A 16,444-nucleotide genomic window follows, 5' to 3' on the forward strand; every position below is an offset into this window, starting at 1 on the left:
TGATTTGTGACAGAGCAATTTTACAATATGGCAAGTTTATGTGCTTCCTCTGCTATATTCAAAGCACCATGAATGTACGTACGTTGCCTGTCTCTTCTACCCCTCTAGCCCACGCCTAAAATACTGCTTGGCATATAGTAGATGCTCAATGAATATTTATTGATGAATTAATTAATAGTAATTTGTTACATCATCTCATATAAACCTAAAAAAATTTTAGTATCTTTTCACCCCCAATAACAATATTTTGTGATGGGTATAACTCAGTATCACAAGAAGCTACTGTATTAACTGGGTTTTCATGATGGCAGAAGCTCTCTTTCAGTGCTGTCATTCCTAATAGTCTAGACAATGGTTCTCAAAGTATGATCCTTGTGCCAACAGCATCAGCATCAGCATCACTTGGGGACTTGTTAAAAATGTAAATTTTCAAGTCCCATCCCAGATCCATTGGGTCAGACGTTCTGGAGGTGCAGCTAGCAATCTGTATTTTAACAAGTGCTCCAGAAAATTCTGATGTATGGTCAAGTTTGAGAACCATCGGCCACAGAAATCTTTGTCATGGAAATAGAGGGATCTCAAAACACAAACAGGTCATTAAATATTAAATGAGGCTTTAAGGAAATATACTAAATGTTCAAATATCAAAGTGTCTCAGGATAAAGGAAATTAAGTCAATCAACTAAGGGACATAAAAAATTACCACTACATAGTTGAGGGCCTTTTTTTTTCCTTAGCAGGGATCATAAAAGTGTTTTCAATTAGCAACATTTAAAATGACTTTTAGGGGGCGTGTTGTGGCTCAGTGGGTTAAAGCCTCTGCCTTCAGCTCGGGGTGGAGATCCCAAGACCCTGGGATAGAGCCCCACATCAGGCTCTTGGCTCAGCGGGGAGCCTGCTTCCTCCTCTCTGCCTGCTCTCTGCCTACTTGTGATCTCTGTCTGTTAAATAAATAAAATCTTTTTTAAAAAATAAATTATTTAAATAAAATGGCTTTCAGATCCCTTCAATGAGTTATTCGGGAAAAAATAGTAGTAGGGAAGAATATAGAGTAGGGAAGTATGAGAAAAAGGTGGATGACAGCTAAAATAATATATGGATGAGACCTAGAAAAACTGTTTTTTAGATTTTAATTGAAATTAAGCACTTTAATTTTAAATAAAGGCAGAAATCACAGTAGTTTTGGCAACATCTATGACATCATAACCAGTAGAAACATACATATGTTCATATTATAGTTGGTACAGATACCTCAAAATATAATTTATGGTCATCACTACTATGAAATTATAGGCATAAGTTAAATCTGCCACTAGCTCTCATTGTTTAATGCATAATTAAAGAAGCATATGCAAGACTATACTTTCAGGGATCATTTCTATAGTTCGTTACTAGAGAAGCTTCTCTGAATTTATAAAGAAGCATATGCATTAATACATCACAATTAAAAATAGTCTAAAAGCTATGTTTCAATGTATTTGGTTCCTCTATAATCCTAAATATTGTATTTTCTATATTTAAAAAAATTGTTGTGAGAAGACCCACAGGCTGAATTCACCATTTGATCAAAGAGGCCCATGACACAAAAAGATGAAAAAACTCTACAAAAGTTAATAGCTGTGTTGAAAATGTTCTTGACCTCATTTAAATGATGCCCTTTCATGAACCTAAGAAAACTGATAGGCCTCTTTCCCAGTTTACAAGTAGGCATCGAAGATGCATAAGGGACAAAGACTCCTTCTCCTGAAACAGAATTGTACCAAGGCACCCAGCTTTGAATTCTGAAAAGAAAGGCTAGCCATGCAACTACCTTAATCTCTATAATTTTTAGCTTAGTTTGGGCAATGAGCATACCTATAACTCAGACCTACACAAGCAGACAATTTAGTGGAAGGTGAATAAAAACAGTTAACTAGCTACTAGGGAGCTCTGAATGAGAAGCTAAGGAGTTCAGACTTTATTTTAGGTAACGCTTTGCTTGTCTGTTTTAGTTTTCACTTACAGTATTACTTGGGAAACAACTAAATTTGTATAAGAAACATACTTTGCTAAAAACTCTTAAAGGCTTCCCATTGCCCTTTAGATAAGGCCAAACAGATACAAACCTTACAAAGTCCTCAGCAATAAGACTTTACCTCTTTAGCTTCATTTTAACCCCCTTTCCTTTTCATAATCCATATTCTAGGCATACTGAATTCCCTTCTACAACTCAAATAGGCCATGTTCTCCTTCCTCCAGACTTCCTACCGTGCTGTACTCTGCTTGGCTAATTACTTCAAACCCTTCAAAGCATTTGAAATGCTACTTCCTCAGGCAGGCGTTCTCTGCCCTCCTAGGCATTCCCCAGCTGTATACTCCCTAAACCTTTCATTAATCCTATCATAACGCTCATCACATTTGATTATAATAATGTTTAATTGTTCATTTCTCCACATAGCTGAAAGCCTGGTGAGAGCGAAGAGAGGGTCTTGTTTACCCTAAGACACTTGGCTCTGAGCCTGACCATGCTGCAGCCCTCCTTAAGAGCTGGTAGAGGATGAACGGATGGATAATTTACCTAGAAATGTGTTTTAAAGCATTCCTACATTAAGAACCTTCAGCTAGAGCTGCCTGGGTGGCTCAGTTGGTTAAGCCTCTGCCTCCAGCTCAGGTCATGATCCCAGCGTCCTGGGATCGAGTCCCACATTGGGCTCTCTGCTCAGCAGGGAGCCTGCTTCTCCCTCTCCCTCTGCGGGCCTCTCCTCCTGCTTGTGCGCGCTCTCTCTCTCTCTGTCAAATAAACAAAATTTAAAAAAAAAATAAATGAATAAAAACTACATAGACACATTGTTATTAGTGAAATTGGAAGTTAAATAGTGTTTTAAAAACTAAAAAGTCTGGGGCGACTGGGCAGTTCAGTCGGTTGAGCAACCAACACTCGATTTCGGCTCAGGTCGTGATTTCAAGGTCATGAGATTGAGATTTTCTCTTTCTCCCTTTCCCGTTGCCCCTCCCCCTGCTAGAGGGTGAGTGCTTCCTCTCTCTCTCTCTCTCTCTCTCTCTCTCTTAAATAAATAAATAAAATCCTTTAAAAAACAAATAAAAATAAAAACTAAAAGTCTGAGCGCAAAGGAATGAGTGCTACTAGTTTCCAAAAGCAAACACCCTTAGTTGATCTGTTCTCTAGATATACTTATCTTTCCTAATATATAAAACATGATTCTTAAAGCATACAAATACCATTTAAAATCATTCCTTTTTGTTTCTGCTTTATTAACTGACAGGGTAGTTTTTTACTTTGGGCCACTATCTTTTTCCTTCACATGACAATCTGTAAAACATATATTCAAGTGTACTAAAAAGCAATGGCAATTTTAAAGAGTACTTAAAGGATCCTGTTTTAAAATTCTAGTTTAGAAAGCAGAAGCTTCATTTCATTTTCTTCTTGGATCACAAAATCTGATTAAAAAGTAACAATTATGATAAGACTCTATTGATTGAAGAAGTAATGTGTCATATTAAAACACTTTTTCATCTTCTATACTCTTCATAATTTAATACGTTATAATTACTTTGTATACTTTTAAACAATAGAGTTAAATGATTTTTCACTTAAACACCCTCTGTTCAAAGACAGTAAAGAGTTTAGAGACCTTACTCAGCATATATATGGACTTCTACAACCACAACTCACCTCCATTTTTTAGAAACCTGATATTTTAATGTCCAATTCCCAGTAAATAGGAATTTCAGGAACACTCATAATTGCATGATACCATATTTCATTAATTCTAAGATGTACTTTTTTTCACATTTTAACATCTCTGAAATCAGGATCTATCTTACAATTGATGGTATCCTAAAATTTGTAATTGGCAGCACTTATTTCTTTAAGTGGTCTAAAAATGTTCCTTACAACAGATGGTATCTTAGGCTAAATGAAATACAGTTATGAAAATATTAAAAACTTTTCTCTAATAATGCTTTCTAACTCATCTAAATCACAATACAATTATAATTCAAACAGTTCTAGAATCAAAACTAAATGAACTTAAGATTCACATTTTACCTTTTTAGAAAACTAGTGACTAGGCTAAGCTCAAAAAAATAGATAATTAAAAGAAAACACTTCTTTAAAAAATGTAGGAAAAACTCTAGATTTAAGAAGAAGAAATAACAGAAATGGGAAAAAAAAAAAAAAGACTTGAAGATGTTCAGTCAGTAGTAGCTTCCATGGAAGTGGAGGCATGAAATAGCCCTAGAGCTTAATCTATAAAAAGAAACAAATATCAGGAACATGGCAGGGGTTAACAGAGATAACAAACTGTCTAGGAGGAAAGATACTGTTGTATTATTTCTCCCTCCTAAAGGAGGAATCATTGTCACCCTTTAAGCAAAAATATGGAATAGGTAGTTGAAATAATTGTAATTAAATGTAAAATTGTAAACATTCTTAGTAAATTAAAAACCAACCTACCAGCATTGTCTTCCTTCTGGCTCAATCTGTTTCACCTTCAGGTAATCCTAGGATAGGGGCTCCTTTTCAGATCCCCAGTTTTTCATGTCGATCTTCTACCTCCCTGTGGCAACAATATTTTCTAATTAAAAGAGTCCTTTTGTGCCACAGGGAGGATTTCTGATGGTATAACAAATACAAAAGTTATCACAGCTCATCATGAAGTCAACTTAGTCTTGAGATTTTTCAAGAAAGAAATCTGGCTCCTGAACTTATTTTTCATGACAGAAATCTGGTTTTATTTTTTTAAATTGCATTTCAAAAAGCTACTTTCATTTACTTAAAAAAAAAAAAAGGCAGTGCTTTCTTGTTGAATTATATAAAAATTCTTATCATTTGTCTTATCTTTTCAACTAGTCTCTAAACACAATTTTGTTGATCACAAAAAGAAGGTAAGTTTTCTTGATCATTTCTTTAACTATTAACACCAAATTTTTATATTGTGATACCTGGTTAAGAACCAAAGTCCTACTCCTAATCAGAAGAGAGAAGCAGGAAGCTACCAGACTGCTTTCAGCCAATGTCTATTAGTAAAGATTAGTAAATCTACTTGTATTATATAACATAATGTTAATTTTGCTTAAAATGTACATTTAAAAAAGGCCAGCAAGAAATATCAAAAGCAATACTTGCTGTTTCCTTGCTGGTAAGGGATTATGAGTGACTTTCACTGTTTGTTTTTCTTTGTAATACTTCCCAATTTCTCCAATGAGCATGTGTTGACTTTCTTACAAGAAAAAAATCAAATTTAGCTCTAAGTATGAATGATTAAAACCTACTATGACTTTAAGATGAAGTTAATCTAATATCACAACATTATGGCCCTGATTTATTTTGGATGGCCATACTGATGTTTTTGGATGACTACCTTTTTATATTTTAAATAACCCTAAGGTATTCAATGTTCAGCATATTAACAAAAAAGAAAATATGTTTAGATTTTACATAGATGGTTCTTGATTATGCTGCCATACTGAGGCAAAACTCAATCTATTTCAATCTGTATTTCCTAACAGTTATGTGTTAAACACTATATTATATACTATGTTCAACAAAATTAGGAAGTATGGTCCCTGTCTTTGAGAGACTCATATATCCACTCTGAAAACAAAAGGAGTTCGCATACACACAAAAGCAGTATGAGAAAGTACATGGTCAAGAGCCTTAGTCCAGATGGTCTCACAGAGGATCAGGAATGGGAGAGTTTAATGTAGGCCATAATCACTGTGGAGAGTTTTGTGTAATGGGGCCTTAAAAAAATGGATAAAACCTAATCACAGTCTTGACAGGAAACTATATTTGAGCAAAAGCTCAGAAGCATAAATAGCACAGTCCATGCAAGAGGCAATAAGGAAAGTAGCTAGAATACAGTGTTTCAATAGATAAGAAGGCCAGATTGAAAGGATCTACTTCTGGATGATTCCCTGAGTCACAGAATTTGGCAGAGGAGTGGCTTTTGACATCTGATAAACAAAGAGCTTCAGGAGAATGCTAAACATGGGTGCCAAAGCACAGTAAGTCAAGGAAAAAGAACAGACTGAAGGTATAGAGCATTTTTTTTTTAAGTGGAAGTGAGGGGAAAGAGAAAAACACAACAGAGAAGCAAACAAATGTTCTGTTTTAACCTTCTCCATATTTGAAGGTATAAGGAAAAGTTCTAATGACGTTAAGGGGATACTTATGGAGCACTTACTACATCAAAAGCACTGTGCTTTATATCTTTATTTTATGTAGTCCTCACAACTTTGAGTTACTAGTTTATGACAACGAAAGAGACTCTGAAAACGTTAAATACTGTTAGATAAGTAATAAAGTAGGAATCTGAAACCACAACTAAGTAACCATCAATATTCTTCCCTTTGCACTGGGTCAATGGAAAGCCTTGGTAGGGGATTAGAAGGAAGAAGGAGAAGAAAATCAGAGTCCTTATTCCCTGGCTCCTCTTTGTGGCATCATCCTCAAGCCAGCTGCATCCTTTGCTCAAAGGTCCCAGATTCTCCCAAGTTGACCCTCTTTCCAGGGCTCTCTTCTTCTGGGTTCCAGCAACAATTCTCTCCCTTTGGGCCTCCGGCCAAAGGACAGAAACAGCGCTGCTGCCGCCGCCCCTGGACTACTGCTCTATTTCTTATGCTCTCCCCACACTTGCCCATATATCTATAACTAGTCATTCTGTAAGACATTTTTTAAATTACCCTAATTTGAGTATGACATCTCTTTTGTGATGGGATCCTGGCTATATATTTGTGCATCTTTAAATGCTTAAATATTTCTCCTTAGATGTTCTGCTTCAACTCAAAATCAACACACCTACTACCAAACTTACCTGCTTCCCCAAACAGTCTTGCCTTCCTCAAATCGCTATTATGATACTACGACCATCACTTAAGGTAAAAAAAAAAACTGAGTGGTATCTTAGCTAACTATACCTCTCCCCCTAATTTGTCATGTCAAAGATTGTTAGGGCATATAGAGTAGTATTGCTTATATCAGCCCCTTCTGTTCCTATCACTTCTACCTTGTTTTGCTCAAGTCATGTCTTAACTGATACTATAACAGCTAGTCTTGCTTCATCCCTTCCCCTACAATCATCCACTATCTCCTGAGAAACTAATTACATAGTACTTTCTACTCAAAACCTTCCAAACCATTTTGCTTCTTACATGCCTAATCACTAAACCTTGGTTTAAATCACAGTCTAGTCACAACTCCTAATGGAACCCCCTGTCATGGTCTCATTTACTCAGTATCTTCTAAACATGCCTTGAACTGGAATATTCCCATTACTAATTATATTTCCCTCAGCCTACAATACCTTTCATTTACCTCCTATCTGCCCATCCAAACCCTACCACCTGTTCCCCTTCCTTTCTCTAAACATTCCCTAATCCTGTAAACTGAGCTTTCTTCTTCTGAAAATGTCTTTGAATTTATAATAACACCCTATTGGTTCTATACTGCTTTATATTTTCTTTTTTTTTTAAAGATTTTATTTATCTATTTGTCACAGAGAGATCACAAGTAGGCAGAGAGGCAGGCAGAGAGAGAGGAGGAAGCAGGCTCCCCGCCGAGCAGAGAGCCCAATGTGGGGCTCGATCCCAGGACCCTGAGATCATGACCTGAGTCGAAGGCAGAGGCTTAACCCACTGAGCCACCCAGGCGCCCCCATACTGTTTTATATTTTCAATATGATTTATATTATATATAAGTACATTATTAACCCCTTGAAGGAAAGAAACATGCTGAAAACGGTACCCTTGCACATAAGAAATGCAAACTACTTACTGGTGTGTTATCATAAATTAAAGTCAAAGTTTAAGAGGATAAGTACAGCAAGTTAAGGTGCACGATGAAGAAGCAGATCCTAAACAGCTCAATCTTCTCAGCTAAGCCTTAAGATTTCTATCAAAACTTATCTACTATTGGTTGCATTGGTATAAACGTATTACTTTTTATTCTTACTTTTTTAAACTTACTCCTTTTTAAATGGTAACCTACAATAGCCTTTTAAAATTTGTATGTACTTTATACATATGTACATATATATGGTTTTTTAAGAGTGAACGTAAAGACTGCATTTTCAAGTCTTAGTAGGGAATCCCAGAGACTCCCTTCCAGCCCCAACTCAGCACCTCTGTCTGTCTAGCAGGTCTCCAGAGCTGGTGGGCTCTGTGGCCACTAGCAAAGGTATTTCCAGCCTGCCAGTCAAGACCACCCTTCATTCATACTTCACTGCTATTCCTCAAAGGCTCTTTATGATTTCTGATATCCAATTATCATCAAAAAGCAATCTATTGTTTTTAAAAAGTCTCAAACATATTTGGTTCTTCCTATAAAATTTGAGAGGATTACTATTACTCATAAGCTCTGAGGAAAATGTAGATTTTCTCTGTCTATAAAAGACATTTACGACTAAGAAGATGAGAAATTATTTTATACATAAAATAAGATGGCTGAATATACACCATTATGTAATTTGAATACTCCTGCCTGGATTTCATTATGAACATTGTTTCTGGTATAGACATATACATATGGGTATATAGGAATAAAAGAAGAAAAACTTCGATGTAAACATGCAGAGAACTGATATAACAGGTCACTAAATATAATTATGAACATTTTTTAGGCTAATATAATCTAAGTTATAATGTAGGAGCATTCCAGGAAGCATTTCCTAGATGTACAAAAGGAAATTCTGTTCTATACGGATCTCATGTCCACCAATTCACCAAATAAAAACCACTGTAGACATCTTATAAATATTTCTTTCCTTTTCTTCCCAGTCAGCTTCTTCTCCAAAGCCTATACATATGGAATTTAAGTTAAAAATTTATAGCACCACAAGAAATGAACCTGATCCTAATTCACTACCTAAAAGGAAATACATCAGGATAAGTCATAACAACATTTATTTATCTGTATATGTTCTAGATGTAAGAAGAATGAAAATTTATTCAGATTTTAACTTTTTAAAAATGTGTTTTATCCTTTACAGGGTGCCTGGCTGGCTCAGTCGGTAGAGCATGGGACTCTTGATCTTGGAGTTGTAAGTTCAAGCCCCAATTGGGTGTAGAGATTACTTAAAAATAGTATCTTTTTAAAAACTCATCTTGTTCTTTAAATAAAAACAAAATTAAGTTCGGGACGCCTGGGTGGCTCAATTGGTTAAGGGTTGCCTTCGGCTCAGGTCATGATCCACATGGGATCCACATGATCCCATGTGCTCACTCTCTCTGACAAATAAATAAATAAAATCTTTAAAAAAACAAAACTAAGTTCAGATTAACTGATTCTAAACTAATCCATATATATTAACAATCCTTATAAACTTGCATTAAAAACCTATGAGCCATAATATTTTCAAATAACTCAGTATATTGTAGTCTCAAGTTCCACATGTCTTATGATAGGTAAACGGGAGTGTTTTAAATTGTTCTGATTATACTTGTATTAGATGTATGAGCCAGTAGACTTTAATCTGAATTTGGTATTGCCTTTAAAAGAATTATAAATGAATTCTAAGTTTTACAGTGTTATTCTGTAAAGAGAGACAAGAATAGCTATACTATACTATTCTTTATTTTTTGAGGTAGTAAAGCAAACATAGATTTTAAAAAATGAGCCAGAATGGAATTTAAAATGTTTAAATGAACTTCTCAGTTTCTTCTAGACTATTTTAGAATAATGTAAGTTATTTACTAACATTTCCTTTTAGCGCTAAAGAAAACCAATCTAAAAAATATTATCAACTAGTCAAAAAACATTTTCAAAATATCACAAAAGTAGGGACGCCTGGGTGGCTCAGTCAGTTAAGCCACTGCCTTCCGGTCGGGTCATGATCCCAGAGTTCTGGGATCGAGTCCCACATTGGGCTCCTTGCTCGTCAGGGAGCCTGCTTCTCTCTCTACCTCTGCCTGCCACTCTGCCTGCTTGTGCATGCTCTCTCTCTCTGACAAATAAATAAACAAATTAAATCTTTTTTAAAAAATCACAAAAATAACTATTCTTTTAACCAGACTATGTATATCCTCTTTTTCAATATTACAATCATTCATATCTCTCCCCTGCAAATGATTATCCCCATCCTCAGAGTTCAAGATAACTAAGAAAATAAAATCCCTTGAATAGATTATATTTGCTTCCTATTTGGAATTGTTTTTACATGAGTAATTTAATTAATGAAGCACTGATCATCAATTATATAACCCATAAGATTTGGCTGACCTGCTCTGGTATTTTAAAGTGATAAATATGTATAATTTTCTACTAATGGGAATTTGGTACTGTAGCTTTCATACTTTACAAAGTTTCCAGTTTGCTACCAAAATCAGTCTTATTTTTTTGATCAAAACATTTTCCAGAAATTTCAAATAGGTTCTTTTTTGTCATTCAACTGAAGCTATCATACTTTTTTTTCTTGTGCTATTAGTTTTGTTTAGTTACACCCTAGTTACACTCCTATAACAAAATCAGTTGCAATACCTACTTCAAAATATCATCCTGCATAATACTTTTAACTATACTTCCTATTCTTTTCCTCAAGAAGAAAATTCATGTCTGCCATGATGCTTCTAGAACCCTCAAAAAAACACACATGTGTCTTCCTACCACTTGCATTATCTACCGTACATCAAGTGCCACTCCGGGCCAGTCACAGAGCTACCTATTTTGAGAAAATGAATTAACTATCACTTCACATGGGGTTTGCTGGCACTGTTGTCATCATTGCTCTGCAGAGCCAGGTAACTTTTAATCCCGCAGCTCAATAAAAAATACAACTGTAGGAAAAAAAGAAAATCAAAATAAAACTGGAGAAGAACAGCAGTAAGCTAGAAGAAGCTAGTAGTCTTAGGGAATGCTATTGGCATCAAGTATTCAAAATTTTTAGTCATGGGACTTCGCTACATTTATAGAAACTTATCTAAATACTTAAGAATGATGGGGCACCTGGGTGGCTCAGTCAGTTAAGCATCCAACTCTTGACCTTAGCTCAGGTCTTGATCTCACAGTCGTGAGTTCAAGCCCCATGTTGGGCTCCATGCTGGGCATGGAGCCTACATACATACATACATACATAAATATTTAAGAGTGTTTATTAGAATTATAATTCTACTTGTAAACCAAGTATAAGGATTCTTTTTCTCCATTAAGAGCTGAAGGTAAATTTTAATGTTTATTATTACAAAATAGTCACTATAATCTTTCTGGTAAAATACTCTGTTTTCTTTATGGCCAGTGGCAAAAATGAAAATCTTTCTAAGAATTATATATATTAATCTCCAACTAAACATATAACTATCTCACCAAAGAAAGACTGAAATATCAAAATTTCTCAGAAGACAAAAAGGGAAGGAGACTCTGATAGACTGCTACAAAGATGCTTCTGATCTAAGAGAAAAGGAATCATACTGCTTCACCAATATCAATTCAAAGAAACTCTTAATCTGTCATAGAATGAGACTACTGTCTTTATTTTTGAATTAAAAAGTTACTCTCATATACTAGCCTATGGACTTCTGTAAGTAAGTAACTAGTCAATATTCACACTCTCAGGGGAAAAAATGATAATTTTATTGTTATGGGCCTGTAATCTTGTCCTGAGGGTCAATGATATGAGACCTGTTATACTAAAAAGAACTGTAACGTAGAACTGTATGTCAGTTTCCTTAAATAAGAGATATTTCACTGGTTTCCAAGCAAAAAGAGGTTCTTTGGTATAGTACTCATCTGGCAATAGTAATAGTGACACAAAATAAGGAGTTACAAATAATGAACATTTTATGAGATGTCTACCTGTTTCCACATTCTCGGTCTCAACTTCTTGTTCTTCTGCCACATCTTGCATCATGTAAGTCTCATCATCATAGACCAGAACTTGGGCTGCATAGCCCTGCTCTAATCTGGCACTTGGAACTGGCTCCACAATCACTGCTGGATAGTCAGAAACCTTTTCACTTTCCTACAAGAGCAAATTGAGAAAATAATCAACCTTTTTATTCACAAATTCTCAATTTACTTATAAATACTTCAGTTCCCATAGTCTCAAGCAGGCTACACAATGAATGTCATGTACTATAATTATGAATGTAAAAACCAAAACAGATGAAAAGGGAACTTTAATAATCAAGTCTCAGGAGGTAACATTTTAAATAAGCAGGGCTTTAGGATTAAGATGACAAATTAAAAACATGCATATCATTGCATTGTCTCACGAAACCCACAAAAACAAAGTAGATGACTTCCCAACACAAACCCATAAGGAGAAGACGTAAGAGCAACAGAATCTTGGGAGATTGAAAGTGGATGGTAAGTGTATTGAAATGGTTTAGCAAACCCAAGAAAGCCAAACACAGCCTGGCAGCAAAAAGAAGCTGAGAGACAACACACTTGACACTGGAGAGCCCACAGAAAGCAATTCCCATCACTCCTGGAAATGGAGCAGCAGGTGTAGAGAAAGAGGAGGGGTTCAAACAGGAAGATTCCATTAAAGCTGTCTGAAAAGCACTTTGATTCCTAGACCATTCCCTCCTGCATGATGCTAGGCAACTGGCCCTCACCTCAGCAGAAGACTGGAGAATTAACTTTCTGGTGATGGAAAAACAAAAGCATCTTTGAGGAATATTAGGCATATTTGTTTGTATCGGTATTGCACCAAAAACAGAGTTTTCAGTCAGCTTTTTAGACCTCCACTCTTAATGATGAACAGACAGCCAAGTATTACTAGTCATCTAAGGAAGAGCCTCTACCACCGTATATATACACATACGTACACACCCACACACATATGGGGCATATTCTTCATAGAAATAAGATATTATAGCCATAAAACAAGAACAGAATACAATTTAATAAAGATTTAAAAAGAAAGAGTCCAGAAGTTAAAAACATGACAGCTGAAATAAAAAAAGACAGAGGCTGGGAAGATAAAATTGAAGCAGTCTTCCAGAAACCAGAGAAGTAAGATAAATTTTTGAAAAATAGGAGAGAAAAGAGAATGGTATCAGAGGAATAGTCCAAGAGGTTCAATATCTGAATAATAGAGTTCCAGAAAAAGAAAACAGGGGGTGGGGGGGGGGGTTGGAAAGAAATTAAAGACTTCTAGAAAATGTTTTGAGCTGACACATATGAGCTGCCCATTTGAAAGTACTTACCAGATATTTAATATAAAAAATTAAGGAAGACCTACAATGAGGTACACCGCTGTAAAACATCACAACACTGGGGACAAAAAGGAAGATTCTACAAGTTTCTAGAGAGAAAATGCAAGTCACATACAAAGAATATGGACTCAGACTTCTCAACAGTCATATTAAAAGAAAAATGACATTGAGACCATTTCTTCAGATTAGAAAGGAACAACACTATTTCTTTTTTTTTTTTTTAAGATTTTATTTATTTATTTGACAGAGACACAGAGAGAGAGGGAACACAAGCAGGGGGAGTGGGAGAGGGGGAAGCAGGCTTCCTGCTGAGCAGGGAGCCCAATGTGGGGCTCCATCCCAGGACCCTGGGATCATGATCTGAGCTGAAGGCAGACGTTGAAAGACTGAGCCATCCAAGCACCCCTAGAAAGGAACACTATTTCTAACCTGGAATTCTTCAGCCAGTCAAATCATCTTATGAAAATTAGGTATTTTCTCAAATTTGAAAGATCTCAAAACATTTACCTTCCATACATCCTTTCTCAAGAAGCAAGTAGAGAATGTATTTCATCAAAACAAAAGTATGATTTTAATAAAGACAACAACTTAAGATAGAGAATATGGGAGATTCAAAATGAGAGAGAAACACTAGTAATCTTGAAAAGGACTGTGAAGAGTGAGCCCAGAATGCCAGCTCTGCACTGGATTTATAAGGCAAACAGTCTGGATTGCAGGAACATGATTCCTGAGACAGAAGAGAAACTGTCATCACCAAGACAACCACCGGCACTGTTCCTAAGGACACAGTGTCCAGATAAGCCTATTCCCAGTTTTTATTCATATTTGGCTTACTTTGATGTATCTACCTTGCATTGCTACCTACATCAGCGAAGAACACTCATTTCACCTCCTAGATGTGTCCTACTTTGATCTACTTACTCTTAAGTGTTAGAAGAAGGCAACAAAGAGCTTGGGAAACAAACAAACAAACAAACAAACAAAAAGCAGAACAGCTTTCTCTGTGACGGTATATACATCTGCTGAACAAACCTGCAACACCAGGTCATACCATTGCCTGAAACCTGACCAAGATGACCCTATGTTTCCAAGAACTAACTCATGACATTCCTTACTCACTTGCTGAGAGAACCTCCTGAAACTCTGTGACCGGATGCCAGACTAGACTTCCTTTTCCTGGAAGCTTTAATCTACCTGTGATGATGCTATCATTTCCTAACTCAGTTAGCTTGGGACATTATTCATTTTTTCAAAGTACAACAACATGTTTAGGAATATCTCCAAAGACAATAAAGCTATAAAGAAAAGTAAAGGAATAGTACCACATAGATCAGGATAATGGCACCTGTGCGAATATTAAGAGAGAGGCACACTTCATATTCTAAAATACTACTAAATGCTATTTTATTAACCTGATTAATAAGTAATATTTATTCTTTTTATTCTCAAACTAAACATATATATTTTATACACTTTTCATTTTGTATCAAACATTTCACAAAAAATTTAAATAAATTAAAAATAAAGGTACAATAAATTAAAAATAAGCAAGCCCATATGCTGAATATTAACATTGAATTTCCTACTCTGTATGAGGCAAAAAAAGTTTAACATTAAAAAAGAAAATCTTGGGGCGCCTGGGTGGCTTGGTCAGTTGAGCAACGGACTCTTGGTTTCAGCTCAGGTCATTATCTCAGGGTCCTGGGACTGACCCCCATTTCAGGTTCTGCATTCAGGGGGGAGTCTGATTCCCCTCTCCCTCTCCCGCCCCCTCTGCCCCATCCCCTGCTCAAGCACTCTCTCTCTCAAAATAAATCTGTTTTAAAAATCCCTTCCCACAAATTGGATATACTAACAGTTGAATCTCCATGCTTCTTTCTCAGCTTTATAACTACAACCTACAGGCAACATCACCTAGCTATAACAGTTGTTAATGAGGAGCATGGGATAGGTAAAAACTAACAAGATCTCCACTCATCAGAAACTCAGAATGCAACAACAGAAGTGGCATTTGAGCTAGTACTGACCCAAGTACTAGTACTGACCCAAGCAGTAAATATAACTCAAGAGATTTATAACTTCTTTAATTCCTCTGAAATCTAATAGTATTACTATTAGTAACATTAATCTAAATTATTTTTTATTGTGAACTCTCCATCTCCACCTTACCAGTAGGAAATAAATCAAGTCGTCTAAACTTTGCAATACTTGAGTCCAGAATTCTGTACAAGGTCAACTTCCCCATTTATACTATTTTCCCCACCAACTAGGATTTTAGACCCACTCTTCTCTCTCATATGTGTTAGTTGGGTTTTAACATTTCAATGGTTCCATCTTTATTAGAAAAATTCAACTTTTCTTTCTTTTAACCGAACTCCAGATCTTTGCTTCTTATAGCTGTATACACTCTCAAAAGATAGTCTCTTTAGCTAGTTACCTACACATACCTTGTCATCTGGATTCCACCACCTCACTGAAACTATTCTCTTAAATGTCAATAAGGACTAAATTCTTTTCCTACTTTTCATCTTCCCTTCCCTTTCTGCAGACTCTTACACACTTACACACTCTTACCTCATTTTAAAAACTATTTCTTCCATCTTTTTCACTCTCTTTCTACCACTCTACTTTTAAGCATCTCCTCTGATTCTTCTTCCACCTCCAGCGGCTGAAATATAGCCAATTAACTAAGGTTCTGTCCTCAGCATTTCCTTTTTACTCTATTCTACCTTCCCTGGCAAAGCCACCCATTCTTAGGGTTTATTTTAAAATAGCACCTCTATACTGATGATCACTAAATATTTGTCTTCTTCTCTGACTCATCTCCTGAACTCCAGACCAAAGTTTTAAACTACCAACTTAACATCAGTACAAGAATAATCAGCTAATACTCCAAGCTTAACATGTTTAAATGGAACAAACAACATCCTTCCCCGTTCTCCCACCCTGTGTTCTTCTCTAAACCTGTTTCTTCATATTAAAAAAAGAGAGAGAGAGAAAAAAAAAAAGGTTACCATATTCATACCTCTCAAAGTCCCTTGAAAATTAAATATCCACAAAGTACATATGCTTAGCACAGGGTTTAGAACAGAGTAAATACTCAATTAGTGATAGCTAATTGTCATATTGTAACACTAGTAATAGTATTCAAACCTACTATTTGCCCTCAACTGTGAAGGGCATCTTTTCACATTACAATCAGAATTGTATTACTTCTTTGTACAAAAAGCTTCCATGACCCACCACTTGTCTAAAAGGAAAACTGAACATATAAAACAATGGTTTTTAA

General features: G+C 35.8%; 1 protein-coding gene across 5 annotated transcripts in view; it reads right to left on the reverse strand.

Annotated features, from left to right (window-relative positions):
- ELF2 (E74 like ETS transcription factor 2) overlaps window positions 1–16,444 on the reverse strand; it is a 101,434-nt gene that overhangs the window by 41,167 nt on the left and 43,823 nt on the right. For 4 of the 5 annotated variants that reach the window (XM_080796486.1, XM_080796488.1, XM_080796489.1 and 1 more), the window contains one exon: window positions 11,789–11,954. In XM_080796486.1, the coding sequence (XP_080652612.1) occupies window positions 11,789–11,954 (166 nt within the window). Of the gene's footprint in view, window positions 1–4,456; window positions 4,478–11,788; window positions 11,955–16,444 lie in introns of those variants that run through there. The other variant, XM_080796492.1, reaches the window with a different exon arrangement.

This window comes from Martes martes (assembly GCF_963455335.1).
Source record: "Martes martes genome assembly, chromosome: 2".
In the NCBI taxonomy this organism is placed as follows: domain Eukaryota; kingdom Metazoa; phylum Chordata; class Mammalia; order Carnivora; family Mustelidae; genus Martes; species Martes martes.